The sequence below is a fragment of the Gobius niger genome, assembly GCF_951799975.1.
Source record: "Gobius niger genome assembly, chromosome: 21".
NCBI lineage: Eukaryota > Metazoa > Chordata > Actinopteri > Gobiiformes > Gobiidae > Gobius > Gobius niger.
Genome location: NC_136872.1, coordinates 24,043,740 through 24,071,291, shown reverse-complemented (window position 1 = coordinate 24,071,291; position 27,552 = coordinate 24,043,740). Strand labels below are relative to the sequence as shown.

General features: G+C 40.5%; 1 protein-coding gene across 1 annotated transcript in view; it reads left to right on the top strand.

Moving 5' to 3' along the window:
* ttc39b (tetratricopeptide repeat domain 39B) overlaps nucleotides 1–22,667 on the top strand; it is a 34,222-nt gene extending 11,555 nt beyond the window's left edge. The window contains exons 2-19 of the mRNA XM_079580199.1: nucleotides 11,872–11,906; nucleotides 11,980–12,084; nucleotides 13,481–13,612; nucleotides 13,723–13,784; nucleotides 14,767–14,834; nucleotides 15,157–15,221; nucleotides 15,288–15,393; nucleotides 15,479–15,544; nucleotides 16,648–16,756; nucleotides 16,825–16,892; nucleotides 16,959–17,018; nucleotides 17,686–17,847; nucleotides 17,926–18,017; nucleotides 20,289–20,409; nucleotides 20,480–20,591; nucleotides 20,671–20,788; nucleotides 22,353–22,469; nucleotides 22,556–22,667. Of these exons, the coding sequence (XP_079436325.1) occupies nucleotides 11,872–11,906; nucleotides 11,980–12,084; nucleotides 13,481–13,612; nucleotides 13,723–13,784; nucleotides 14,767–14,834; nucleotides 15,157–15,221; nucleotides 15,288–15,393; nucleotides 15,479–15,544; nucleotides 16,648–16,756; nucleotides 16,825–16,892; nucleotides 16,959–17,018; nucleotides 17,686–17,847; nucleotides 17,926–18,017; nucleotides 20,289–20,409; nucleotides 20,480–20,591; nucleotides 20,671–20,788; nucleotides 22,353–22,469; nucleotides 22,556–22,652 (1,695 nt within the window). The 3' untranslated portion in view covers nucleotides 22,653–22,667. The remainder of the gene's footprint in view (nucleotides 1–11,871; nucleotides 11,907–11,979; nucleotides 12,085–13,480; nucleotides 13,613–13,722; nucleotides 13,785–14,766; nucleotides 14,835–15,156; nucleotides 15,222–15,287; nucleotides 15,394–15,478; nucleotides 15,545–16,647; nucleotides 16,757–16,824; nucleotides 16,893–16,958; nucleotides 17,019–17,685; nucleotides 17,848–17,925; nucleotides 18,018–20,288; nucleotides 20,410–20,479; nucleotides 20,592–20,670; nucleotides 20,789–22,352; nucleotides 22,470–22,555) is intronic.
* The last annotated feature ends 4,885 nt before the right edge of the window (nucleotides 22,668–27,552 follow it).

Here is a 27,552-nt window from a genome sequence, read left to right as displayed (position 1 = left end):
AAAGAGCGACTAAAAGGCGATGAAGAAGTGACAAAAATGTGTGATGAAAACTCAACAAAAAAGTGAGAAAAGCGATGAAAATGTGGCAAAAAAATGTGACGAAAATGCATTAAAAAAGCAATGGAAAAAGTGGCGACGATGCGGAAACAGCACAAGGAAAATGATCCGTTTAGATGAGTTTGGTTAAGGCGGGGGCTAAGAGGTTTACTTACTTCCATTGTAGCCTTGTTTTGGCCCATTTTTTTGTCTCTTTTAGACCAAACGTTGTGTATAATTTCAGCCAAATCCGCAGGTAAATGAGTTTTGTATGTTTGTGATTTCCGCTCAGTCCCTGTAAGACTTTTAACAGCCAGTGTTAACAGCGATTGTTTGGGTCATAAGTCGCTGAGTCAGAGCGTCGCATTCATCTCCCGTGACGACCGTGTTTGTTTACTCTCTCCTTGAACGTTTTCTGCTGAGAAACTCTGAACAAAAGTCATGTGCGGGGCGTGGTCTCAGGTGGAGGTTTTGGAAGGAACACATTTAACAAGTCATTAAATGTATTGTGCCAAAATGACGGCTTCTTTACTTCTGCTAACACCGAAATCAAAGCACGTAGTCACGACAGGAACCGAATGAACCGCTAGTAAAATATTTCTTAAATTAACTTTACAAGAATCTACCATCTTCATCTTCTCTCAGATGATTTTCTTCTTCTTGTTCCTCTCCTGTTTTGGCTCTCGCTGTTTTAAAAGGATGACCTTCACCCACGAAATCCAAGTGAATATGAACATCCTGCACCTCATTCTGAAGCTCTGAAATCTGTAAACTTCCTTCTGATGGCGTGAGGATCAGATCTACCTGCTCCTCAATGCACCCAGTTAACCTCTTAACTCCCACCTGAACGGGTCCCATTTTCTCCAGTTTGGCTTTACCCTAATCAAAAAGCTTCTTGGGGAAAGAAACGCCAAAACAGCCACAACAAATGAGAAGAAAACAAGGATGTAAACGCAACAAAAATGTGACAAAAATTCAACAAAAAAGTGACAAAAATGTGACAAAAATGTGACAAAAAAGTGACAAAAATTCAACAAAAATTCAACAAAAATGTGACAAAAATTCAACAAAAAGTGATAAAAACTCAACCAAAAAGTGACAAAAGCTCAACAAAGATGTGACAAAAAAGTGGAAAAAAAACTCAACAAAAATGTGACAAAAATTCAACAAAAATGTGACAAAAATTCAACATAAATGTGACAAAAATTCAACAAAAATGTGACAAAAATTCAACAAAAATGTGACAAAAATTCAACAAAAATGTAACAAAAACTCAACAAAGATGTGACAAAAATGTGACAAAAATTCAACAAAAAAGTGACAAAAAAGTGACAAAAACTCAACAAAAATGTGACAAAAATTCAACAAAAATGTGACAAAAATTCAACAAAAAAGTGAAAAAAACTCAACCAAAAAGTGACAAAAATTCAACAAAAATGTGACAAAAATTCAACAAAAATGTGACAAAAATTCAACAAAAATGTGACAAAAATTCAACAAAAATGTGACAAAAATTCAACAAAAATGTGACAAAAATTCAACAAAAATGTGACAAAAATTCAACAAAAAGTGAAAAAAACTCAACCAAAAAGTGACAAATGCTCAACAAAGATGTGACAAAAAAGTGAAAAAAAAACTCAACCAAAAAGTGACAAAAATTCAACATAAATGTGACAAAAATTCAACAAAAATGTGACAAAAATTCAACAAAAATGTAACAAAAAATCAACAAAAAAGTGACAAAACTCAACAAAGATGTGACAAAAATTCAACAAAAATGTAACAAAAACTCAACAAAGATGTGACAAAAACAACAAAAAAAGTGACAAAAACTCAACAAAAATGTGACAAAAATTCAACATAAATGTGACAAAAATTCAACAAAAATGTGACAAAAATTCAACAAAAATGTAACAAAAAATCAACAAAAAAGTGACAAAACTCAACAAAGATGTGACAAAAATTCAACAAAAATGTAACAAAAACTCAACAAAGATGTGACAAAAACAACAAAAAAAGTGACAAAAACTCAACCAAAAAGTGACAAAAATTCAACAAAAATGTGACAAAAATTCAACAAAAATGTGACAAAAATTCAACAAAAATGTAACAAAAAATCAACAAAAAAGTGACAAAACTCAACAAAGATGTGACAAAAATTCAACAAAAATGTAACAAAAACTCAACAAAGATGTGACAAAAATTCAACAAAAAAGTGACAAAAATTCAACAAAAATGTGACAAAAATTCAACAAAAATTCAACAAAAAAGTGACAAAAATTCAACAAAAATGTGACAAAAATTCAACAAAAAAGTGACACAAAATCAACAAAAATGTGACAAAAATTCAACAAAAAAGTGACAAAAAAACATAAAAAAGGTGACACAACACAGCATAAACGCGAGGAAAAAGATCAGTTTTGTGGGTCTTAGCTTTCAAATGAGGTGTTACAGGCCTATAGCTATTGAGGACAGCAGGGTTTAGGTGGGTGGTAAGAGGTTAAACATCTCTCTGCATTGATCCGTGGCCTCCATGTCGTGGCACTTGATGAAAAAGCTTTGGCTGATTTGATTCACGCCTCGTTTATTACCGGACAGACGTGTATCAGCGTTTTCTCTGCGTCTCCTCCTCGTGTCTTTCACAGTCTCCTCTGTGTCGCAGTAAATCCACTCACTCAGGAATGTCCCGTCTTCAGCCAACAACCAACAACGCCAACGTAAAGTACACAACACGCACAAACTGACCGGGTCGTGAACTCATTTTCAGTCCAGACGCGTCAGCTCAAACACTTTCAGACAGTTTTCTCCTTAACATGTTAGTCTGAATTGCAGTTTATGATTATTCTCTGACGTTTTGTCGCTTCAAGCCGGAGGTTTATCCAGAAAGTGCCTCCAACATGTCTGTGTCGCTCCCTGTCTTTCCCACACTTATTCATTCTTAAATACGGTTTGGTATCCACGTGTAGCACTAAGGCTGTGGCCGAGATGACGCTGTAATCCAGGGGTAGGCGAGTTTGCATCACGGAGGGACGTTTTTCATCATTGCCAAAACACCAAGGGCCAAACCTCACCATTGTAGCCTAAAGTAAAGAACCATTTTCTGCAAATGCCAATGTTTTACATCTGTGGTTCTAAAGTGGTCTGGCTTCGAGACCTACCACTACCTTAATAACAAGCTATGACCCAAATAAAACTTTAATTTGTCATATATCGTATAAAATATTGTATTTACCACATCTGTCCTTATTGAACATGCCGTAGATGTGATTTTAAGACTGAAATTATGATCAAAACAACCCAATAGTATTAGTTTTAACAGACTCCCGTGTAGTTTCAGATGGAAAATATTGACAAAAGTCCTGACCCGCCAGTTGAGAATCACTGTTTTACATTATATATGACCAAGTGGGATGTTTTGCAAGGACATTTAAAACATACTGACACTATATGTCGCATTTTTAGAGTACTTTAACAGGTATTTTATCCCTTATTTGCATAGTAATAGTTCTCAAAATTATATTGAGAGCCAGAGGTTCTGTGCTGGAGGGCCGGATTTGGCCCCCGGACCTGACGTTGCCTACCCCTGCCATAGGATGACAAGCCACGACCCAAATAAAACTGTAATTTGCCATATATCTAATGAATTGTTGTATTATCCTCACAAGTTTTTATTGAACAAGCAGTAGATATGTTTTTAAGAGATGAAAACAAACCAGTAACATTCATTTGAACAGACACCTGTGTGTTTCCATGCAGTTTAAGATGGAAAGTTTAAGATTTTCTTGGGGGGAAAAAAAAGTTCAATATTAGGCTTGCGACGTCCTGAAAATGGTTCTGCTATCAACTTTTGTGTCCCGACCCACCATGCAGTTAAGAATCACTGTTTTTGACGGAGGAAATTAGCACCCTGTACATTTTGCTTCACTTATATATGTTAACCTGTACAGGGTTTTATTTTCTGTTTTATTTTATTTTTTATTTATGTATCTATTTTTTCATTTTTGGGGACTACTTTTTACGCAAATTTTAGTTTCTCTGCCCATCATAAGGGAAATGGGGATGTGGGTGACAAAAAGGGTGTAAAATGAAAGTGTATTGCATGCAAAAAAGTGCAAAATGCCAATGCAATGTAACACTTCAATAAAAAATAATCACTGTTTTATATATATAACCAAGTAGGAAACTTTTTAAATACTGACACTATTTGTCGCATTTTAGAGTACATTAACAGGTATTTGATCTCTTATTGGTGTAGCAATATTTCTCTGTGCTTGTGTGCTGTAATCCAAATATGTCTGAAGTCCCTCTGAGCAAATCTGTGTAACAAACATGGCTCTATCCATTATTTAGGTGTCGCTGAAAACAGTACATTTTGGTCGTTCTGGTTGTTCTTATGTTTATTTCCCCGCCTGTTCTTCACCTCCAGCGTCTCGCCTGACCTCAGATCAGTTTACTTCCACGTGTCGCTCCTGGACGTCGTGTTGAAAAGCTGCTCCGTCCGCAGACACCTCAGTCAAATCCAGGGTGTGCCGGTGGTTTTATTGGCTTCATAAACTCGCCCGGTTACTTCCTGTTTCCTGTTTGCGGAGGGAAATTTCTCATTTACATACGACTGCACACGCCAGGATCAGGGTTATAGGCCTGGGTTTACTGTGCACAGATTAAAGATTAAGCAAAGGTCATCTAGAAGTCGTCTATCCGTGGCTTATACAGCAGCAAGGCAATCCTAAACATTATATTTGTAAAGCCACGGATGGAAAAGTCTACACATCGTCACACTTCATTTTTTTTTTTCCTTGCTTTTGATGAGTTTTTGTTGTATTTTTGTTGTTTAGTCCATTCTGGTTCTTGTTTAGTGCAGCCTGGTCTTTGTTTAGTGCAGTCTGGTCCTTGTTTAGTGCAGTCTGGTCCTTGTTTAGTGCAGTCTGGTCTTTGTTTAGTGCAGTCTGGTCTTGTTTAGTGCAGTCTGGTCCTTGTTTAGTGCAGTCTGGTCCTTGTTTAGTGCAGTTTGGTCTTGTTTAGTGCAGTTTGGTCTTGTTTAGTGCAGTCTGGTCTTTGTTTAGTGCAGTCTGGTCCTTGTTTAGTGCAGTCTGGTCCTTGTTTAGTGCAGTCTGGTCTTTGTTTAGTGCAGTCTGGTCTTGTTTAGTGCAGTCTGGTCCTTGTTTAGTGCAGTCTGGTCCTTGTTTAGTGCAGTTTGGTCTTGTTTAGTGCAGTCTGGTCCTTGTTTAGTGCAGTCTGGTCCTTGTTTAGTGCAGTCTGGTCTTGTTTAGTGCAGTCTGGTTCTTGTTTAGTGCAGTCTGGTCGTGTATAGTGCAGTCTGGTCTTGTTTAGTGCAGTCTGGTCTTGTTTAGTGCAGTATGGTCCTTGTTTAGTGCAGTCTTGTCCTTGTTTAGTGCAGTTTGGTCTTGTTTAGTGCAGTCTGGTCCTTGTTTAGTGCAGTCTGGTCCTTGTTTAGTGCAGTCTGGTCCTTGTTTAGTGCAGTCTGGTCTTGTTTAGTGCAGTTTGGTCCTTGTTTAGTGCAGTCTGGTCTTGTTTAATGCAGTCTGGTCCTTGTTTAGTGCAGTCTGGTCTTGTTTAGTGCAGTCTGGTCCTTGTTTAGTGCAGTCTGGTCCTTGTTTAGTGCAGTCTGGTCCTTGTATTGCGCAGTCTGGTCTTGTATAGTGCAGTTTGGTCCTTGTTTAGTGCAGTCTGGTCCTTGTTTAGTGCAGTCTGGTCCTTGTTTAGTGCAGTCTGGTCCTTGTATTGCGCAGTCTGGTCTTGTATAGTGCAGTCTGGTCCTCGTTTAGTGCAGCCTGGTCTTGTTTAGTGCAGTTTGGTCTTTGTTTAGTGAGGGTTGGTCTTTGTTTAGTGCAGTCTGGTCCTGGTTTAGTGCAGTTTGGTCCTTGTTTAGTGCAGGTTGGTCTTTGTTTAGTGCAGTCTGGTCCTTGTTTAGTGCAGTTTGGTCCTTGTTTAGTGCAGTCTGGTCCTTGTTTAGTGCAGTCTGGTCCTTATTTAGTGCAGTTTGGTCCTTATTTAGTGCAGTTTGGTCCTTGTTTAGTGCAGTCTGGTTCTTGTTTAGTGCAGCCTGGTCCTTGTTTAGTGCAGTCTGGTCCTTGTTTAGTGCAGCCTGGTCCTTGTTTAGTGCAGTCTGGTCCTTGTTTAGTGCAGTCTGGTCCTTGTTTAGTGCAGTCTGATCCTTGTTTAGTGCAGTCCGGTCCTTGTTTAGTGCAGTTTGGTCCTTGTTTAGTGCAGCCTGGTCCTTGTTTAGTGCAGCCTGGTCTTGTTTAGTGCAGTCTGGTCTTGTTTAGTGCAGTCTGGTCTTGTTTAGTGCAGCCTGGTCCTTGTTTAGTGCAGCCTGGTCTTGTTTAGTGCAGTCTGGTCTTGTTTAGTGCAGTGTGGTCCTTGTTTAGTGCAGTTTGGTCCTTGTTTAGTGCAGTCCGGTCCTTGTTTAGTGCAGTTTGGTCCTTGTTTAGTGCAGCCTGGTCCTTGTTTAGTGCAGCCTGGTCTTGTTTAGTGCAGTCTGGTCCTTATTTAGTGCAGTTTGGTCCTTATTTAGTGCAGTTTGGTCCTTGTTTAGTGCAGTCTGGTCCTTGTTTAGTGCAGTCTGGTCTTGTTTAGTGCAGTCTGGTCTTTGTTTAGTGCAGTTTGGTCCTTGTTTAGTGCAGTCTGGTCCTTGTTTAGTGCAGTCTGGTCCGAGTTTAGTGCAGTTGGTCCTTGTTTAGTGCTGTCTGGTCCTTGTTTAGTGTAGTCTGGTCCTTGTTTAGTGCAGCCTGGTCTTGTTTAGTGCAGTCTGGTCCTCGTTCAGTGCAGTCTGGTCCTTGTTTAGTGCAGCCTGGTCTTGTTTAGTGCAGTTGGTCCTTGTTTAGTGCTGTCTGGTCCTTGTTTAGTGTAGTCTGGTCCTCGTTCAGTGCAGTCTGGTCCTTGTTTAGTGCAGCCTGGTCTTGTTTAGTGCAGTCTCGTCGTGTTTAGTGCAGTCTGGTCCTTGTTTAGTACAGTCTGGTCCTTGTTTAGTGCAGTCTGGTCCTTGTTTAGTGCAGTCTGGTCCTTGTTTAGTGCAGTTTTGTCCTTGTATAGTGCAGTCTGATCTTGTTTAGTGCAGTTTGGTCTTGTTTAGTGCAGTCTGGTCTTGTTTAGTGCAGTCTGGTCCTTGTTTAGTACAGTCTGGTCCTTGTTTAGTGCAGTTTGGTCCTTGTTTAGTGCAGTTTGGTCCTTGTTTAGTGCAGTCTGGTCCTTGTTTAGTGCAGTCTGGTCTTGTTTAGTGCAGTCTCGTCGTGTTTAGTGCAGTCTGGTCCTTGTTTAGTGCAGTTTGGTCCTTGTTTAGTGCAGTCTGGTCCTCGTTCAGTGCAGTCTGGTCCTTGTTTAGTGCAGTCTCGTCGTGTTTAGTGCAGTCTGGTCCTTGTTTAGTGCAGTCTGGTCCTTGTTTAGTGCAGTCTCGTCGTGTTTAGTGCAGTCTGGTCCTTGTTTAGTGCAGTTTGGTCCTTGTTTAGTGCAGTCTGGTCCTTGTTTAGTGCAGTTTGGTCCTTGTTTAGTGCAGTTTGGTCCTTGTTTAGTGCAGTCTGGTCCTTGTTTAGTGCAGTTTGGTCTTGTATAGTGCAGTCTGGTCCTTGTATAGTGCTGTCTGGTCCTTGTTTAGTGCTGTCTGGTCCTTGTTTAGTGCAGTCTGGTCCTTGTTTAGTGCAGTTTGGTCGTGTTTAGTGCAGTCTGGTCGTGTTTAGTGCAGTCTGGTCTTGTATAGTGCAGTCTGGTCCTTGTATAGTGCAGTTTGGTCTTTGTTTAGTGCAGTTTGGTCTTTGTTTAGTGCAGTCTTGTCTTGTATAGTGCAGTCTGATCTTGTTTAGTGCAGTCTGGTCCTTGTTTAGTGCAGTCTGGTCTTGTTTAGTGCAGTCTGGTCCTTGTATTGCGCAGTCTGGTCTTGTTTAGTGCAGTCTGGTCCTTGTTTAGTGCAGTTTGGTCCTTGTTTAGTGCAGTTTGGTCCTTGTTTAGTGCAGTCCGGTCCTTGTTTAGTGCAGTTTGGTCCTTGTTTAGTGCAGTCTGGTCCTTGTTCAGTGCAGTCTGGTCCTTGTTTAGTGCAGTCTGGTCCTTGTATAGTGCAGTCCGGTCCTGTCCTCGTGTTGACAGCGCTCCTGCCCGGGCCAGTCGTAGTCCGGCGTGTGCAGTGAGCGGTGGCGCCGGTGCCTGAGGCTGCAGCTGCTTCTCTCTGTTACATAACGCTCGCTCTCCGTCTATTATTAGCCTGGCTCTGTGTCTCTTTCGCTCGCACTCTGTTCACGACTTCACATCACTGCGGTCACTTCAGGGACACTGCAGGCCCGGGTTTAATCCTGCTGAAGTCTGGACCTGCTTTAGACCTGGTTTAGACCTGCTTTAGACCTGGTTTAGTCCCGGTTGGAGAGAGATGTAACATTAACAGTAACACAAATGAGAGTCAGCATCATTTTCAAGTCTTTAACTATTAGAGGATCATTTAAATGTGGTTGAAAAAACCTCCCAGTGATAACAGTATTTTTTCCTCTAATAAATATAGTAAAAATCTCTATTGTTCCAAGTGATCTTGCAACTCAGGGTTTCCAATACATTTTAAAGCTTGTAATTCACTGAAAATAGGTCATATTTACTGAAATCAAAAGCTATTTCAATTTAGCCTGGCATCCAGACTAATCTCCGATGTTTATTAATTAATAAACAGGAGACTAGTCTGGCGACCCTGTCGTAGAAAAGCTACTGCTTGAGGCGGGACTAATGTGGGACGACCGAAGCGCATAGCAGCCAATGAGAACATAGCGGATGTGACGACAGAAACAGTCACAAGAAAGTTGTAGTCATTCGGACATTAATAATGGCGCTCCTGCCACACGGAGTTCAGTAAATGACTTCTGTCAGCACACACTACACGACTTTTATGCCCGATTTCGCTCTTCTCGAGTCGCGTCTAGTCGAAGGCAGTCACACGGAGTCGGGTCGTGTTGTTTGGGGGGGGTCACGACTGGACTGTTCAAATCGTGTAGTGTGGGCGGTAGAAAGACGTGACTAGACTTCAGTCGTAGGTAATCAAACATGTTTGATTTTTAAGCCCGATTTTGGACGCACGGGAGAAACGTGGGTGATTTTACCCCAAATGTGAATGACAGAGTGATATAAAGACAGAAAAACACCGCCGCGCCTCCTTTTTTCACTTCTCTGTTAAACCAGCGGCACAAACAACTCATTTCATGGCCACAGCCCCACACACGAAACAGCACAACTTTATATCACCAAAAGTTCACGACAGCCACCCTTTCCAGCTACATTTCAACCACGAACAGAGTTTAGCGGCTCTTACTGTGTTTGGAGACGAACTGTTTAGCTTCACCTCCCCGCTTTCTCCTCCGTCTCCTCCGTTATCTCCTCCATCCTGAGATTGACGCCCGTCTCCTTTTCTTATTAAATCCACTGAAATACGTCTTCTTCCTCTCGCCAACTTTTATCTCCATTTGACAGGCCAAGTTGAAGGCTACGTAGTAGCGTTAGCCTAGCGCTGCGGTGTTGTGACATTGTTGACACCGTTGACCAATCGGTACCCGCACACGTTATCCCACGCTCACAAACACAGACCTATCTTTGCGGATTTGGGGTCAGTTTTCGAAGCCGTAGAGAGGACAGACAGTGTTATAAAACATCAGCTGTTTGTCAGAATCGTGTAGTGTGTTCGCTCTTACGATTCTCAGTCGCTAAGTGTGAACCCCAGACGTTCGAAAATCGCACTGAATCCAGTCGTGTAGTGTGGACCCCCCATTCTATATAAAATCGTTTACGACTGGAAAAGTCGTGTAGTGTGTGCTGACCTTAATGTCAGAAAAACTTAAGAATACAAGCATACCGGAGCATAACGTGAAGTCGTTGCTTGTGTTGAAAAACTACAAAACAAAGGCGCAACAACGTGACGCCCGTTCAGGGAGCTGCTCTGATTGGTCGGTAGGCTCCATATCGCTGCGTCACTTCCTTTGAAAGCGCGCAATGGAGCGTTGCCAGACCCTCTTCTGTAAAGAAGCGGGGTCTGGTTGGCGAGACTAATTTCAATTATATTTCAACATAGGACCTTCTTTGAGCAGCTTGAAAATTCTTAAATCCATTAAATTGTAAGTTTTTGGACAGTTTCTGTTTGGATTTCTTTGCAGGATGTCAGAATAGCCTCCCAGAGCTGCTTTTTGGATGAAAACTGCCTCCCACCCTCATAGATGTTTTGCTTGAGGCTCTAAAGGTTCTCAATAGGGCTGAGGTCAGGGGAGGAGGGGGTCCACATCATGAGTTTCTCTCCTTTTATGCCCATAGCAGCCAGTGATGCAGAGGTTTTCTTTGCAGCTTAATGTGGTGCGTTGTCATGATGAAGAGGATTTTGTAAAGCTCAGTGGTCAGTCAGAAAGAGGTCATTTTCACACCTTCAGGGATCCTAAAGGGGCCGACCAGCTCTCTCCTCATGATTTTGGTCCAAAACATGACTCCGCCCCCTCCTTACTGACGTCACAGCCTTGTTGGGACATTGTGGTCATTCACCAACTATCCACTACTCCATTGATTTGACCATCCAGGGTCACACGGCCTCATCAGTGAACAAGACTGTTTGAAAATGAGTCTCATGTATTTCTGAGCAGCCGTTTCTGCTTCAGCTTCAATGAACAGTTTAGGGGAGGCCGGAAACTGCAGCCTCTGGAGGGTCCTACACCTTGATGTTCGGGAGACTTCAGCTTTGTAGCTGCTGTTCTCTTAATCTGATGTATTTGTCTGGCTGAAACCGTCCTCATTTTGCCTTTATCTGCACAAACCTGTGTGTGTCTGAATCATCCACAAATCTCTTATCAGTACGATGATTATGCTTAATCTTTCATGAAATATCGAAGGTTTTCATACCTAGACCAAGGCATTCAACTATTTCACGCTTTTCATCAGCAGAGAGATCCTTTTTCTTTCCCTTATTGCTTGAAAATGATGATCTGCTTAATAAAGTGGAACATCCTTTTTCAGAAGTTTTTCCCTTAACTGGGCTTAACCTGAAAACTAATCATCCCAGGCCTCTGAGATTAATGTCAGTGATTCAAAGAGCCCTGAGATACAAAACCATCCATGAGTTTAATAATTCGGAACGCATTGTTAAGTTGATTCAGTGACATAAAAACGGACAATAGACAGAAATGCGAGAAAATAGAGAAGAAAATGGGGGAAATAGAGAAGAAAATGGGAGAAAATAGAAGGAAAAAATGGGTAGAAGAAAATGGGGGAAAATAGAGGAAAAATAGAGAAGAAAATAGAGGGAAAAAATTGCGGAAAATAGAGAAAAAATTGTGGGAAATAGAGGAAAAAATTGGGAAAAAATAGAGGAAAAAATGGGGGAAAAATAGAGGAAAAAATGGGAGAAAATAGAGGAAAAAATGGGGAAAAAATGGGAGAAAATAGAGAAGAAAATGGGAGAAAAAAGAGAAAAAATGGGGGAAAATAGGGGGAAAAATAGAGAAGAAAATGGGGGGAAAAAGAGAGTAAAAAAATGGGGGAAAATAGGGGGGAAAAGAGAGAAGAAAATGGGGAAAAATAGAGAAGAAAATGGGAGTAAATAGACAAGAAAATGGGAGAAAATAGACAAGAAAATGGGGGAAAATAGGGGAAAAAAGAGAGAAGAAAATGGGGGAAAATAGAGAAGAAAATTGGAGAAAATAGAGAAAAAATGGGAGAAAATAGAGAAAAAAATTAGATTAATGTCAGGGATTCAAAGAGCCCCGAGACACAATATCCATGAGTTTAAAAATTTGGAACGCATTGTAAAGTTGATTCAGTGACATAAAAACGGAGAATAGACAGATCATTCACTCCCTGATTCTGTTTCTGCAGGACTGCTTTGAGGATGCCTTCGACCGGATCCCGGCGTGAGTACAGCTGAACGGTTTGGAGCTGGACACGGTGAGTCACGGCCTGAAATGTAAACTGTTTCTGTTCCAGCACGTGTCAGATGGACCTCCACACGGCCATCCAGGAGACCCAGTGCGCCCTGAACCTCGTCCTCAACAACAAGTTCTCGGAGGCGCTGGACCTGCTCAAGCCCTGGTGAGGAGCCCAGACTCTGTGTTATTACGTTTGATCACAGTGAAGGGGCGAGAACTTCTGTTTACCACACAAGTCCATACGAGTTGTTACAAGCGCTGAGTTTCACTGTTTTCCCCTTTTTTATTTTTATTATCATTTTGCCCAATGTTTGCCCCGTTTCTCCATTTTTTTTTTCTTCTTTTGTCCCTAATGTTTTCTCATTTTCCCAATTTTTCACCCTCAGTTTTGCTATTTTTTTCTGAGCAATATTTTCCCTTTTTCCCCATTTTTCCTCCATTTTTGGTTCTGTTTTTTCCCTTTTTTCTTTCCATTTTTTCCCAACCTTTTCTCTTCCTCATTTTTACCATTTCTTTCCCCCCTCATTTGAGCTCATTTCTTATTTCTAAAATGTTTCTACATTTTTTCCCCCCGTATTCTTTTCCATTTTTTATTATTTTTTTCATTTTTACCCAATGTTTTGTCCCATTTCTTCCTATTTTTTCTTCTTTTGGATCAATTTTTTTTGCTCTTTTCCCCAATTTTCCCCAATTTTTGTCACTTTTTTCCCAGATTTTTGTCCAATTTTTCCCAGATTTTTGTCCAATTTATCCCAGATTTTCCCCAGATTTTTGTGACTTTTTTCCCAGATTTTTGACAATTTTTTCCCAGATTTTTGTCAAATTTTTCCCAGATTTTTGTCAATTTTTCCCCCAATTTTCCCCAGATTTTTGTCACTTTTTTCCCAGATTTTTGTCCAATTTTTCCCAGATTTTTGTCACTTTTTTCCCAGATTTTTGTCACTTTTTTCCCAGATTATTGTCAAACTTTTCCCCCTGTTATCCCCCCCATTTTTGCCCAAATATTCCCCAGATTTTTGTCAATATTTTACCCAATTTTCCCCAGATTTTTGTCCAATTTTTCCCAGATTTTTGCAACATTTTCCCCAGATTTTTGTAACTTTTTCCCCAGATTTTCCCCAGATTTTTGTGACTTTTTTCCCAGATTTTTGTCCAATTTTTCCCAGGTTTTTGTCAATTTTTCCCCCAATTTTCCCCAGATTTTTGTCACTTTTTCCCCAGATTTTTGTCAATTTTTTCCTATTTTCCCCCATTTTATTCAAATGCTTTCGCCTATTTAAAAAAAATAATGATGACAATTTCTCCCATTTTTCACATATTTCTTAACATTGGACATGAACCTGATATTGTTAATTTGCAGATCTTCCAAACATTCTTGCTCTGTTTTCTGCTTCTACACATATTTCTGTATCGTATCGGGAAAAGTATAATTCGAGTATCTGTATTAAAACCATGTATGGTTAAAGCGCTCAGGCCTCGCCGCAGTAACCACGGTGATGATGTGTGTGAGGAAGCTCCCGCCCCCTCGTGAAGGCGTCTGTGTGTCTGATGTGTTGCAGGTGGAGGGACAGCATGTACCACGCTCTGGGCTACAGCAGCATCCTGGTGATGCAGGCCACCATGACCTTTGAGCAGAGGGACATCCAGACGGCCATGGGCGTCATCAAAGAGGCGCTCAGCACCTGCCAGAGGTCAGGCGGCTTTAGTCTGGGTCTAGTCCTGGTCTAGTCCTGGTCTAGTTAATCTTTCAAGCAGGATTTTCATCAAATGAATGTTAAAGAATGTGTTTGTTTGGTTGCAGGTTCAGGAAGAGGAACTCGATGGTGGGCGCTCTCCTCAGTAAACAGACCAACCTGCAGGAGCGTAAGTCCCGCCCCCTCAGTGTGATTGACAGCTGGGGTCTGTGCAGGAGTAGAGCTGGGCACCGTTAGATCTTTAAATCTTTAGATCTAAGTTTTGATGCTTTTGGTCCAGGGACCGAATGAAAGGAAGTGACTCGGTTGTTTCAGCTGAATTATTTATTTTTTTTACCGCATTTTCCCCTTTTACCCACTTTTACCATTTCTTTTCCCCTCATTTTTGCTCATTTTTTATTTCTAAAATGTTTTCCCACATATTTTTTCCTTTTTTTTTATTTTTACAATGCCCAATGTTTTTCTGATTTCCCCCCTATTTTTCCCAGATTTTTGTCCAATTTTCCCCCCAATTTTTTCCCTATTTTTCCCCAATTTTCCCCAGATTTTTGTCCAAATTTTCATGGATTTTTGTCCAATTTTCCCCCCATTTTTCCCCTATTTTTGTCCAATTTCCCCCAATGTTTTCCCTATTTTTGCCCCAATTTTTCCCAGATTTTTGTCTATTTTTGTCCAAAATTTCACCCATTTTTCGCCCTATTTTTGCCCCAAATGTTCCCTGATTTTTGTCCAATTTTTTCCTGATTTTTGTCCAGTTTCCCCCATTTTCCCCCCCTCATTTTCCCCCTATTTTTCCAAGATTTTTGACCAATTTTTCACAGATTTTTGTCCAATTTCCCCCCTATGTTTTCCCTATTTTTGCCCCAAATGTTCCCTGATTTTTGTCCAATCTTTTCCAGATTTTTTTCAGATTTTTGTTGTCCAGTTTTCCCCCAATTTTCCCCTATTTTTGTTCAGTTTCCCCCTTTTTTCCCCCCGATTTTTCCCAGATTTTTGTCACACATATCTCCGTATAGGTATCACTAAAATCAGCATGGAAAACCCAGTATCGTTAAAGTACTGGTATCGAATGTATCGGCCCAGCCCTGTGCAGGAGTCAGTGGAGGCCGTGGGGTTTATACTTAAACGTTCTTTGTTTCTCTGATTCCCAGAGGAGATGCACGCCGAGCTGTGTTACGCCGAGTGCCTTCTGCAGAAAGCCACGCTCACCTTCGTCCAGGTCAGTCTCGTCTTCACCACACGATTTAGCCCCGGTTCTTACCCTGGTTTAGTCCTGGTTTAGTCCCTGGTTTAGTCCCGGTTCGGCCGTGGATTCGCCGTCTGTGCAGCGTGTGGTGGAAACATTGTCTTCAGTTTCAGCTTCATCCATAATTCAGTTTGTTTTGGGGCCGTTTTCACCTGATCTTTCTCTTGCTCCACTTTGAGACTTTAACGCTAAAACCACAAACCTCTTTAAACACCATTTCATCATCCAAAATACAGAAACATTATGTCTCTGAGATCCTCAATGAATAACCTCCGATGTGTCGCTGTTTTCAAAGGACGAGAACATGATCAGCTTCATCAAAGGCGGCATGAAGATCCGCACGGCTCACCAGATCTACAAGTGAGCGTCTCCTCTGAGCCGTCGTCTTTGCCCGGGGAAGCTTTAGTAACGTTTGGTGTTTTCCAGAGATTGTCAGAACGTGCTGAGCGCCAGTCGGGGCGCGGACAGCCAATCAGACGCCTTCAGGCAGTTCGAGGGCGGGGTCAAACTGGGCGTGGGCTCCTTTAACCTGGTCAGTGCTGGACTTTATGTTCTGGCTCTTTACTTACGTGGATGTTTTCTTCATACAATGACTGACTCTGACTTCCTGGTTCCAGATGTTGTCTCTTCTGCCTCAGAGGATCCTGCGGCTGCTCGAGTTCATCGGCTTCTCTGGGAACAGGGTCAGTGAGCTCGGAAAGTCCGGGTCTAAGTTCTCATTTAGTCCTGGCTGAGGCTGGGCACTGTTAAACGATGCCAGTGCTGCATCAGAGAAAGGGTTTCGGTACTAACAGCATCGAAATAATATCTTTAGATCAGAGTTTTGATGCTGTTGGGCCCGGGCAGCATTAAAGGAAGCGACTTAAATTTTCCCAATGTTTGCCCCATTCTTCCAGATTCTTTTCTTATTTTTGTCCAAATTTATTCTAGTCTCCCTAATTTTTCCCCCTAATTTTTGCTCATTTTTGATCACTAATATTTTCCTTATTTTCCTCCAATTTATTCCACATTTTTTGCCTATTTTTCCCTCCCTTTTTTCCTCTATTTTTCCATATTTTCCCCAATTTTTTCTCAATTTTCTCACCAATTTTTCTATATTTTCCCCCATTGTTTTCTTTATTTTCTCCCATTTTCTCCTCTTTTTTCCCCATTTTTTTCCTCTATTTTCCCTCAAATGTTTCCCTATTTTCCCCTACTGTTTTCTTTATTTTCCCCCCAATTTTTTCTATATTTTCCCCTATTTTTTCCATATTTTCCCCCATTGTTTTCTTTATTTTCCCCCATTTTATCCTCTTTTTCCCCCATTTTTTCCCTATTTTCCCCCATTGTTTTCTTTATTTTCCCCCATTTTATCCTCTTTTTCCCCCATTTTTTCCCTATTTTCCCCCATTGTTTTCTTTATTTTCCCCCATTTTATCCTCTTTTTTCCCCATTTTTTCCCTATTTTCCCCCATTGTTTTCTTTATTTTCCCCCATTATATACTCTTTTTTTCCCCCCATTTTTTCCCTATTTCCCCTATGGTTTTCTTTATTTCCCCCCCATTTTTTTCTCTATTTTTCCCCGATTTTTCTCCTATTTTTGCACCATGTCTTTTCCCCACACTGACGTTGTAGATGAACCCGTTACTGTAAATGTGCAGATCTTCCACACATTATGGTTCTGTTTTCTGGTCCCAGAAGACTAAACGTTATTTAAAGTGACCGTCCCGATGCCCGGCCCTCGTCCCGGCTCCTCCCGTCGTCTCCATGTTTCTGTAATCGGCTTCTGGTTGTGTTTTTGGTGCAGAGTTTCGGTTTGTCTCAGCTCAGAGAAGGCGCCTCGAGCCACAGCCTGCGCTCCATCCTCAGCGCCCTGACCCTGCTCTTCTACAACACCTACGTGTCCCTCATCCTCGGTGCAGTTCCTCACTCTCATCATCCATGGTCACGTGATCTCCATGTTAAAGCTTGGTTTGGTTTTCAGGCACCGGTGAGGGAAACCTGGAGGAGGCCGAGGCGCTACTGGAGCCGTACAGACACAAATATCCCAAAGTAAAGACGCTTAAAACTAAATACATGCTGTATATACATCAACTTTAAATGTGATTTTAATTCCAGGGCGCCATTATCCTCTTCTACTCGGCTCGAATCTCCAACTTGAGGGGACATTTTGAAAAGGTAGGAAGCCATTCACTCATTCATTCATTCATTTAAAGAAAATGGGAGAAAATAGAGAAATAAATGGGAGAAAATAGAGAAGAAAATGGGGGAAAATAGAGAAGAAAATGGGGAAAAATCCAGAAGAAAATGGGGGATAATAGAGAAGAAAATGGGGGAAATAGGGAAGAAAATGGGGGAAATTAGAGAAGAAAATGGGGGAAAATAGAGGGAAAAAATGGGGGGGAATGTGGAAAAAATAGAGGAAAAAATGGGAGAAAATAGAGAAGAAAATGGGAGAAAATAGAGAAAAATGGGAAAATATAGAGGGAAATGGGGGAAATAGGGAAAATTGGGGAAAATAGAGGAAAAAATGTGGAGAAAAAATTGGAGAAAATAGAGAAGAAAATGGGGGGGGAAATGTGGAAAAATAGAGAAAAAATGGGAGAAACTAGAGAAAAAATATTAAAAATTAGGGGGAAAAAGAAAAAGGGGAAAAAAGTGTATTTTTAAAATGGTAGAAATGGAAAAAAGGTGAAAAATAAATTTCTAATGAGGAATAAAGTGAAGGGAAAAAAAGAAACATGGGAAAAACTGTAAAAAAAATGTTGAGGAAGTATTATTATGTATAGACGTGTTCATACACATGTTCATACATGTCCCTGTGGTCCCTGTGGTCCGTGTCCAGGCCGTGTCGCGGTTCGAGGAGTGCGTGCAGAGTCAGACCGAGTGGCGGCAGATCCATCACCTCTGTTACTGGGAGCTGATGTGGACGCACTCGTTCAGGCAGGAGTGGGTCCAGGCCTATCACTACGCCCGGCTGCTGTGTGAGGAGAGCCGCTGGTCCAAGGTCAGAGGTCACTCACGCTTCAGACACTCACGCTTCAGACAAACACGACCGCCGTAACTCCTCTGTCTCTCTCTGAAGGCCATCTACGTTTACCAGAAGGCGGCGATCCTCAGCATGATGACGCAGGAGGAGGCGCAGAAGACGGGGGAGAACATCGTCGAGCTCTTCAGGTTTGGACAGAAACAATGTGATAATAATGAAGCCTTTTACAAATGTGGAAGAACTTATCCTGGTCAATGTTTGGCCCTTGATCTTGTTCGGGAAAGCACGGCTCTTCTTTTTGTACCATAGAAGACAGTGGACAGTCAGAAAGAGGTCATTTTCGCACCTTCAGGGATCCTAAAGGGGCCGACCAGCTCTCTCCCCATGATTCTGGCCCAAAACATGACTCCGCCCCCTCCTTGCTGACGTCACAGCCTTGTTGGGACTGTTTGAAAATGAGTCTTCATGTGTTCCTGAGCCACGGCAGCCGTTTCTGCTTCAGCTTCAATGAACAGTTTAGGGGAGGCCGGAAACTGCAGCCTCTGGAGGGTCCCACACCTTGATGTTCGGGAGACTCCAGCTTTGTAGCAGCTGTTCTCTTAACCGCTTAACTCCCGCCTGAACCGAGCACATTTTCTCCAGTTTCGAAAAATTTATGGAAAAGTGGCAAAAATGTCACAAGAAATTGACAAGAAATTGAAAAAAAATGGACACAAAAATGTGACAAAATGTGACAAAAGAATTACAAAAATGTGACAAAAAATGGATTAAAAAATGACGAAAAAATTACCAAAATGTGACAAAAAAATGACATAAATTTGATAAAAAATTGACAAAAAAATTACAAAAATGTGACAAAAAAATGACAAAAAATATGACAAAAAATGACGAAAAATTGATTAAAAAATGATGAAAAAATTACCAAAATGTGACAAAAAAAAAGACAAAAAATTTGATAAAAATTTGACAAAAAATGACAAAACAATGACCAAAATGTGACAAAAAAATGACTAAAAAATTGACAAAAAATTACAAAAATTTGATAAAAATGTGACGAAAAATTACCAAAAAATTTGAAAAATGTGACAAAAAATTACAAAAAAGGTACAAAAATGATTTGAATACCCAACAAAAAAATGATGGAAAACAATGTGATGATGTGAGGAAAAAGATCCTCTCGGTTCAGGCGGGGGTTAAGAGGTTAATCTGATGTATTTGTTTGGCAGAAACCGTCCACATTGTGCCTTTATCTGAATCAGTACGATGATTACGCTTAATCTTTCGTGAAATATCGAAGGTTTTCATTCCTAGTCCGAGGCATTCAACTATTCCACACTTTTCATCAGCAGAGAGACCCTTTTTCTTTCCCTCATTGCTTGAAAATGATGGCCTGCAGAGCCCTGAGACACAATACACCAAACTTCATGTAGGGCTGCTCGATTATTGAAAAAATAATTATCACGATTATTTTTGTCATAATTGAAATCACGATTATTCAAACGATTATTTGTTGCCTTTAAAAAAAATCCATCAAAAAAGTGACAAAAATCCATCAAAAAAGTGACAAAAATCCATCAAAAAAAAGGACAAAAATCCATCAAAAAAAGGACAAAAATCCATCAAAAAAGGACAAAAATCCATTAAAAAAAAGGACAAAAATCCATAAAAAAAGGACAAAATTCCATCAAAAAAGTGACAAAAATCCATCAAAAAAATGACAAAATTCCATCAAAAAAGTGACAAAAATCCATCAAAAAAATGACAAAATTCCATCAAAAAAGTGACAAAAATCCAGCAAAAAAATGACAAAAATCCAGCAAAAAAGTGACAAAAATCCAGCAAAAAAAGACAAAAATCCAGCAAAAAAAAGACAAAAATCCAGCAGAAAAAGACAAAAATCCAGCAAAAAAAGACAAAAATCCAGCAAAAAAAGACAAAAATCCAGCAAAAAATTGACAAAAATCCAGCAAAAAAGTGACAAAAATCCATCAAAAAAAGGACAAAAATCCATCAAAAAAGTGACAAAAATCCATCAAAAAAGTGACAAAAATCCATCAAAAAAATGACAAAATTCCATCAAAAAAGTGACAAAAATCCAGCAAAAAAATGACAAAAATCCAGCAAAAAAGTGACAAAAATCCAGCAAAAAAAGAGAAAAATCCAGCAAAAAAAGGACAAAAATCCAGCAAAAAAAGACAAAAATCCAGCAAAAAAATTACAAAAATCCAAAATAAAATAAAAAAAAGTGGAATTAAAAAAAAAAATTAAAAAAAAAATTAAAAAAAATTAAAAAAAACAATTATAATCGATTTTTTTCGATTATGCTAATTTTGTAATTGTTTACTGTTGTAATCGAAATCGTAATCGAATTTCGATTAATTGCACAGCCCTAACTTCATGGGTTGCTCGAGTGTTTGCTTCAGAGATGGAGGTCTAAATAAACACGTGCTGTTCCGCAGGCAGGTGGAGGGTCTGAAGCAGCGTCTGGCGGGAAAGTCCATCCCGACGGAGAAGTTCGCTGTGAGGAAGTCCAGACGATACAAGAGCGCCTCTCCTGTGCCGCTGGTCGTCCCCGCGCTGGTAAAACACACTCAGAGCCAAAACCAAACCGAGCGTTCACCATTCAGACCGTGTTCCTGAATGTCTGCAGGAGATGATGTACGTGTGGAACGGCTTCACCATCGTGGGGAAGAGGGCGGACTGCACGGAGGCGCTGCTCGTCACCATCGAGAAGGAGGAGGAGAAGCTGCGGGACGACGCCGGTGAGTCCCGGACCCCGCGGGGGGTTAAAGCCTGTGTTTGAACCCCGCCCCCCCGTTTAAACAGAGAGTCCTCTTTCAGAGCCGTCCGAGTTCCACGGAGACGACAGCTGCCTGGTGCAGATGCTGAAGGGGCTGTGTCTGAAACATCTGGGCCGTCTGCTGCAGGCCGAGCTCTGCTTCACTCAGGTGCTCTCCAGGTAAACGCCCACACAGGCGGCCAAATATGCAAGTTTACAATATGACGAGAAGTGTGGAGGAAATGGGGGAATATTTGTGGGAAAGATTAGAATAAAGAGGGGTGGGGGTATTGGGAAATTGTGGTTAAAAAATATTAAAAAGGGAAAAGTAAAAGACAAAAAATCTATCTAAAAGTACATTTGGAAAAAATAAAATAAAAAGGGGAGGGAAATGGTGAAACATGGAAGAAAAAATGGGGATTTTTTTTTTTTTAAATGTAGAGAAAATGAGGAAAACCTGGGAGAAAAAAATACCCAGTTGAGAAACACTGCTATACAAGATAATATGGAAATTTCCTTTAAAGAGGGGGTATTCTGCTTTTTTTTGTCACATAGCACCTGTCTATTTCACACTATAATGATGAGCAAACCTTCTGTTGGTCTGAAAATGCAGTAAATCAGAATAACTTTGTATAAAATGTCTCTCTCAAAATGGCTGTAGTGAATGTCTTGAAATAGGCCTCTGTCTCTTTAAGAACCTCTGAGCCTTTCAGACACACCCCCTCCACACGCTGTCTGTGGCATCAGTGGGGAGGGGGTTCTGCTGAGGAGCAGTGGTTGGTTACTCGGCTCGGAGGCGTCTCCAGGAGGTGGGGGCGTTCCTAGGAGGACTCAGGCAAACCTATCCCTAAAATGGCCGCCATCAGAGTTTTTACAGATTACTCAAAAATACGTGAATGTGCCAAGGCAACACTTCAGGCATGTTTTTAATGAGGGAATGACAGAATAACATGATGTAAAGCTTGAAAAAGTTGATTTTGCATAGAAGCAATGCAAATTTATAATATCAAGTTTATCTGTAATGCTTGAGATGAAATGATGAATGTTAAAAAATAAAAATAACAATAATATTTATAATAATTGTTGGAAATAATGTGGAGGGAAAAATACAAAAAAAAAGTGTAAAATTAAAAAATGATAGATTTTTTTTTTTTTTTTTTTGAGAAAATAAATATGGGGAAACATTGAAAAAAGAATTAGGAAAATTTGGGTGAAAATGCATCAAAAAAATGAAAAACCCCTGAAAAATCAGGGGTAAATTTATGAAAAAAGGAAAAAAAAATCGGGGCAGAGATGGGAAAAAAGTGAAAAATTAAATGGAGGGAAAATGGGAAAACACTGAAGTAAAAATGGGGGAAATTATAAACAGGGGCAATATGGGAGGAAATATAGGAAAAATGCTGGGGAAAAAAAGTAAAATAAAAAGGGGGCAAATTTGAAAAACACATTTAGGGGAAAAAATAAATATATGTAAATTTCCAATATCAAGTTTGTGATATTAAAAAGAATAAAAAAGAATAGGCTGAAAAAATAGGGAAAATACAGAAAAAATTGTAAAATGAAAAGTATGGGGAAAATAGGAAAACAATCTGGTAAATTTAAGGAAAAATGCAGAAAAAGTAAAATGTGGGGAAAAAATAATGGGGAAATATAAACGGGGGTAAATTTGAAGTTGAAAAAAGCTATATTTTTTCATGAATCACATTTTGCACCTGCCTGATTGAAACCCTGTGATGTTTTTCAGTGAGCGTCGGATCCGGTACGACCATTACCTGATCCCCTTCACTCTGTACGAGCTGGGGCTGCTGTACAAGCAACAGGGCGACTTCGCCAAAGCCGCCACTTACATCGAGAACGCCAAGTCAGTCCACGCTTTACTTCAGCCTTACTCAACTTTGTACCTTTTTACATCTGTATCAAATCACTCACAGCAGGTTCTACTTTCAGGACCAATTACAAGGACTATTCCATGGAGTCCAGGCTGCACTTCCGGATCCACGCCGCCCTGAAGAGCCTCAAAGGGTCTCCAGTCAGCACCCCCTAGTGGAAACTGTTGGAAACAACCTAAAAACAAGCTTAGTCTCTCTCTGGCTTCGTCCACAGTAAAACTTCCCTTTAACCAGAACCGGCCTCTGTGAGCGAGTTTGAACATGAGGTTTTAAGGCGAGACGCTTCTTAGTTTAAAGTCAGAGTAAATAATAGACGATCTATGTTCACCTGCAGCGTCTCGCCTTAAAGGGTCGACTCTAGGGATGCACCGATACCGGTATCGAGTATCGGGCCGATACCACATGCTCGTACTCATTAATGAGGTCCCGATACCAGAAACCGATATCACCTGATGTGTGGCCGGTTAGAAACAAACTGGAGAATAGTTTAGTGTAAATCCACATAGAGCTGACTTTATTACAGACGACACTCCCTAAACCAGAGTCTGAGCTGGATTTAACCAGAGCTTAATGTTGCTAATGTTGCTAACTAGCCGCTAACTCATGGCTAACAGTTCCCCGGAGGCTTATTCATCTGAAAAACTAACCCAGCGACTAAAAAGTCCTCAGAAAATCCTAAACAAAGAGATACATCATGTTTATAGAGCTCCACAGTCCCGCCTCCTCTCCGGTCCGGAAGTGAAATCCCCCGTTGCTTTGAGACCGTATTGATTTGGAATAAAGTCTTTAACTCTTGGGCTGAATCCAGCTCTGTGGTTCTAAAGCGACCGCAAAGTCACACGCAGGTGAAAAAAGCACGTCTGAGATCCATCTAGTTTAACTGCGACGTGTTTATTTATTGTAATTTAGCAAACATATTATAAACAGTGTGCTAAAACATAATGCAGGCAGAGAGTTGACGTTTTATCCATGTCTAACACTGAGAGTAAGAAAAAACGTCAAAAAAATGTTCCCAACGATCCAATTAAACGAACCACAATCATTTTTATTCCCATTAGCCTGATTCAGATTGTTTAATAGTGATATAATATAGAACTTTTCTCTGCAAAGTAAAAGAAACTGGCCGTGTTTGCTGAAAACCTGGTTGCCTTGACCAGCGGGCGCGATGTTGCAATGGTTCTTGGGATACGGAGTCTCTATAGTCAGGAAGTGAATGATGTCACAGCCTTGTACCTTTGCCTTTTCTTCAACATGTCGTCTTCTTTTTGGATTGAAATGAAACATTTTATGGTCACGAATCGCTACAGAGCTGATTAGCTTTTGCGCTGACGTTAAACTCTTAATATTTGGTCGTGTAGACGGGGATTTTTTGCATCCGGAGCAACAGGACCGTGAGGGGCGGGACTGTGGAGCTCTTATATTGAGCCAAAATGAGCTGCAGCAAAACAATCAAAATACTGTTGGCAAGTACTTAAATCAAAGTACTCGTATCGGTTTAGAAAAAGTGGTATCGGTGCCTCCCTGGTCGACTCTTATTAATATATTTCTTGCGTAAAATCCGAAAAGAAACACAGAAAAAGAATCATAAACTAGAGCCAAGTACAATCCTCCTTTTATTGTGGACGTGGTTAAAGACTCGTTTTAAAAATCAAATCAAAATGAAGTCACGTTTGGGGGATATTTCTATATTTACAGAATTATCTTTATTAACTTTTTATTGTGATATTTATTATTTTTGTTTGTTTTCACATTTTTAGCTTTAGCCAGTGCTTCCATTCCACGGTTACTTTACGGAACAATTCACCAAACGTTCTATATTTTTTGACTTCGTCACAGAGAGTATTCTGTTCATTCTTTGGTACTTGAAAACAAACCGCTTTATTTTTCAATACTTTGCTCGATGCATTTGATATTTATGTGATATTATGAAGGACTTTGCTGAACACTTTATTAACAAAAACAAGCCCTCATTGTGCAAAACAAAACTTGCACAATAGGGGCTTTTCTTGACTCCCTCCTCGCGCACAAACCTCCCTCCAGGCCTTACAGCTCCTCCTTTAAAACACTCACTCATGTTGTTTCCTGTAAATATGCTCTGACTGTTGCAAACGTTATAAATATATGAAACAATAAGCAGGAGAGAAGCAGCTTAGTTTAGTCTTTTTCTTTGGCCTTGTTTTTGTAACAATATTTCATGAAATGCAATCGCAGCCTTAAGTATGATGCACATTTTGGCAGCAATATTAAAGCAAAGGTTGTTAGCGTTAGCCGTTAGCGTTAGCCGTTAGCGTTAGCCGTTAGCGTTAGCCGTTAGCGTTAGCCGTTAGCGATAGTGTGTTTCACTTCTTGCTCTCGTCGTCCTCTGAAGTCACCAACAGCCTATATTTTAGTTAAAAACAGCAGCACAAGAAGCCAGGATATAAATATAAGAATCCTCTGCCCCGTATGTTTGAGCGGTGACGTCACAGCTCGACTTCCTGGTTCACAGATGTGCGAGAAACTACAAAAAACTCTTAAAACAACAATCAATATTTGTGAAACTCCACAGAGAGTTACTGAACAGACTTATTTATCAGAACCATGAGCCAAACCTGCTGAACCTACTGCTGTAAAAGTAATATTTACTTTTCATCTGGGTTAGCAGAGATAAATGCTAACCGCGTAGCAGCTACGCTAACCCCGGAAGTACCGACTTTAGTAAATATGACTTTTCTAGCAGTAGGTGCGTCATTTTTGGCTCATGAGTCTGAGAAATAAGTAGGTTCAGTAACTCTCTGCTGAGTTTCACAAATATTGATGGTTGTTTTTAAGAGTTTTTAAAAAAAAAATCTCACATATTTGCCGGTCTACCCGGAAGCAGAAGTTGTTACGTCACGCATACTGGTTGCTGGTATTTTTCCCACTTGAAAGTTCCCAGTTGCGACTTCAGAGCGTTCCAGGTGATTGAAGTCGTATGTAAACAAAGCTGCTAATGCTACAACCGTTAGCTCAGTCGATGCTAACGTTATATGAACGTTTCTTCAAACCAGATCTACAAACATGCGACACAACGTTGTGTTGAAGCTGTGACCAAAAGTAACATTGTCACTGATGTAGTGATTTTGCTACAGTTTTATCATTAGCATCGCTGCTCCACTGGGGGGCGCCATTACTGTCTTCATCTCGTATACGAACTCGTAGCAGTCTTGAGGTTTCCGACTTTACAAGTTGTAATTACCAGTTCGAGCGGCTTCAAGGCATTTTTCCAAGTAGGAAGTGGTAAATTTACCAGTTGCCTGGAACGCACCATTAACAAACGTATAGTCCTTCCTCTGTATCACCAGGGTTGCCAGATCCACCGTTCAACCGCAGAATTGGCCTTACCTAACTGTCCACTAATTTGGAATAAGCTTTTTTTTTAGCTCATTTCTTTATAAAGATCACCATTTCTAACGTCAAAGAGCAGCTTTTTTAGAGAGAGAGGAGCTCACAGCTCAGTAAACTTATACAAAAACACTGACCCACCTGACACTCCCTCTCAGGACAGAAACATCTGCAGGCCCTGTCGTGCACATCTGGCTGCCTCGCTGTGAGTGACGGTGTTGCTGATCATCATAGACATATTTGTGGGAAAGATTAGAATAAAAAGGGGAGGGGGAATGGGGAAACTGTGGTTAAAAACAATTCAAAAGAGAAAAGTAAAAGACAAAAAATCTGGTAAATTTGGAAAAATAAATAAATGGGGAAACGTTGAAAAAAAGGGGAGCATTTTGAGGGGAAAAAAATTCAAATAAAAAAATTAATAGGGGGAAATTTAGAGAAAAAACATTTAAAATGGAGGGAAAATCAGGAAAAGACGGGGGAAAGGGGGAAATACCCACCAGTCAAGAAACACTGCTATGCAAGATAATATGGACATTTCCTTTACAATATCACGTTTATCTCTAGTGCTTGACATAAAAGAAATTGTGGGGGAAAAAAGGAATAATAATTATAATAATTGTTGACAAAAATGTGGAAAAGTAGAATTTTTTGGAAAAATACAGAAAAAAATTGTGAAATAAAACAAAATTATGGAAAAAAATTTGGAGAAAATAATCATGGGGAAACATTAAAATCTGAGTGAGTGACGGTGTTGCTGATCATCATAGACATATTATCAATAGACCGTCATTCCTCACTCCTCCCCGTTTACCACAGTGACTCCTCCCCCCACCAGAAGCGTGTTCCTAAAAAGGGCATAAGGGCGGGATCTCCTCTGTCGTCTAGGCCAGTGTAGTTCGCGCAGCTCCGATGCCAACACTCCGACCCTCATTAGAACCAGATTTAGTTTTTTTCTGATATTTTTGGCCGAGTTTCGCTGTCGAGACCTGGCAACCCCGGCCCCACCTCTCTCTTACTCTCCCTCTTTATCATTAAGGCTTTCACCTGCTAGAAGTTACTGCCCACAGTTAAATGTTACTAATAATGAACCCACTTATTACCAAAGTTTTCTGTTTAACTAAAGGAAGAACAAGCACAACATTCTGCCAGAAACAATGATGAAATAAAAAATACTATATACATCTTTAACTGCAAATTCTGCCTAATATTTAGATTATTATTATCACTTGTGCTTGGACTTTAAAGCAGCTGATTTTTGCTTTTTAAAGGTTATGGCTTTCTCGTTCTGAATGTAACACAACCTGAAGACCAAAAGTACCTGTCGTTTTTTGCTGAACTCATTATTTGTATCGTTTTATCTTTTTCTGATTCCACGTTTTGTGCCTGGATGTAAAAACTGTGTGTCTTTGCGATATTTTAGGACCTATTTAAAAGTGTAAAGTGGAATGTGTCGGGCGAGCTGCGGCGCCGGATGGTTTTCTGTAACTACACTCCGGACGATGAGCTGTTACTGCCACAGGAGGCGCTAGACCTGCGTTCACAGCTCAGTTCCTCGCTCTAACCCCTAAGCCACCGGCGCTCGGCCACAGCTCGCTCCGTCTGTGTCTCCTGTCGTGCCTCGTGTTGGAAACGTGTCTGAGGTTTTGTTTTTTTTTGCATGTTAATCGTGTCTGTTTTACGAAGGTTCTTTTC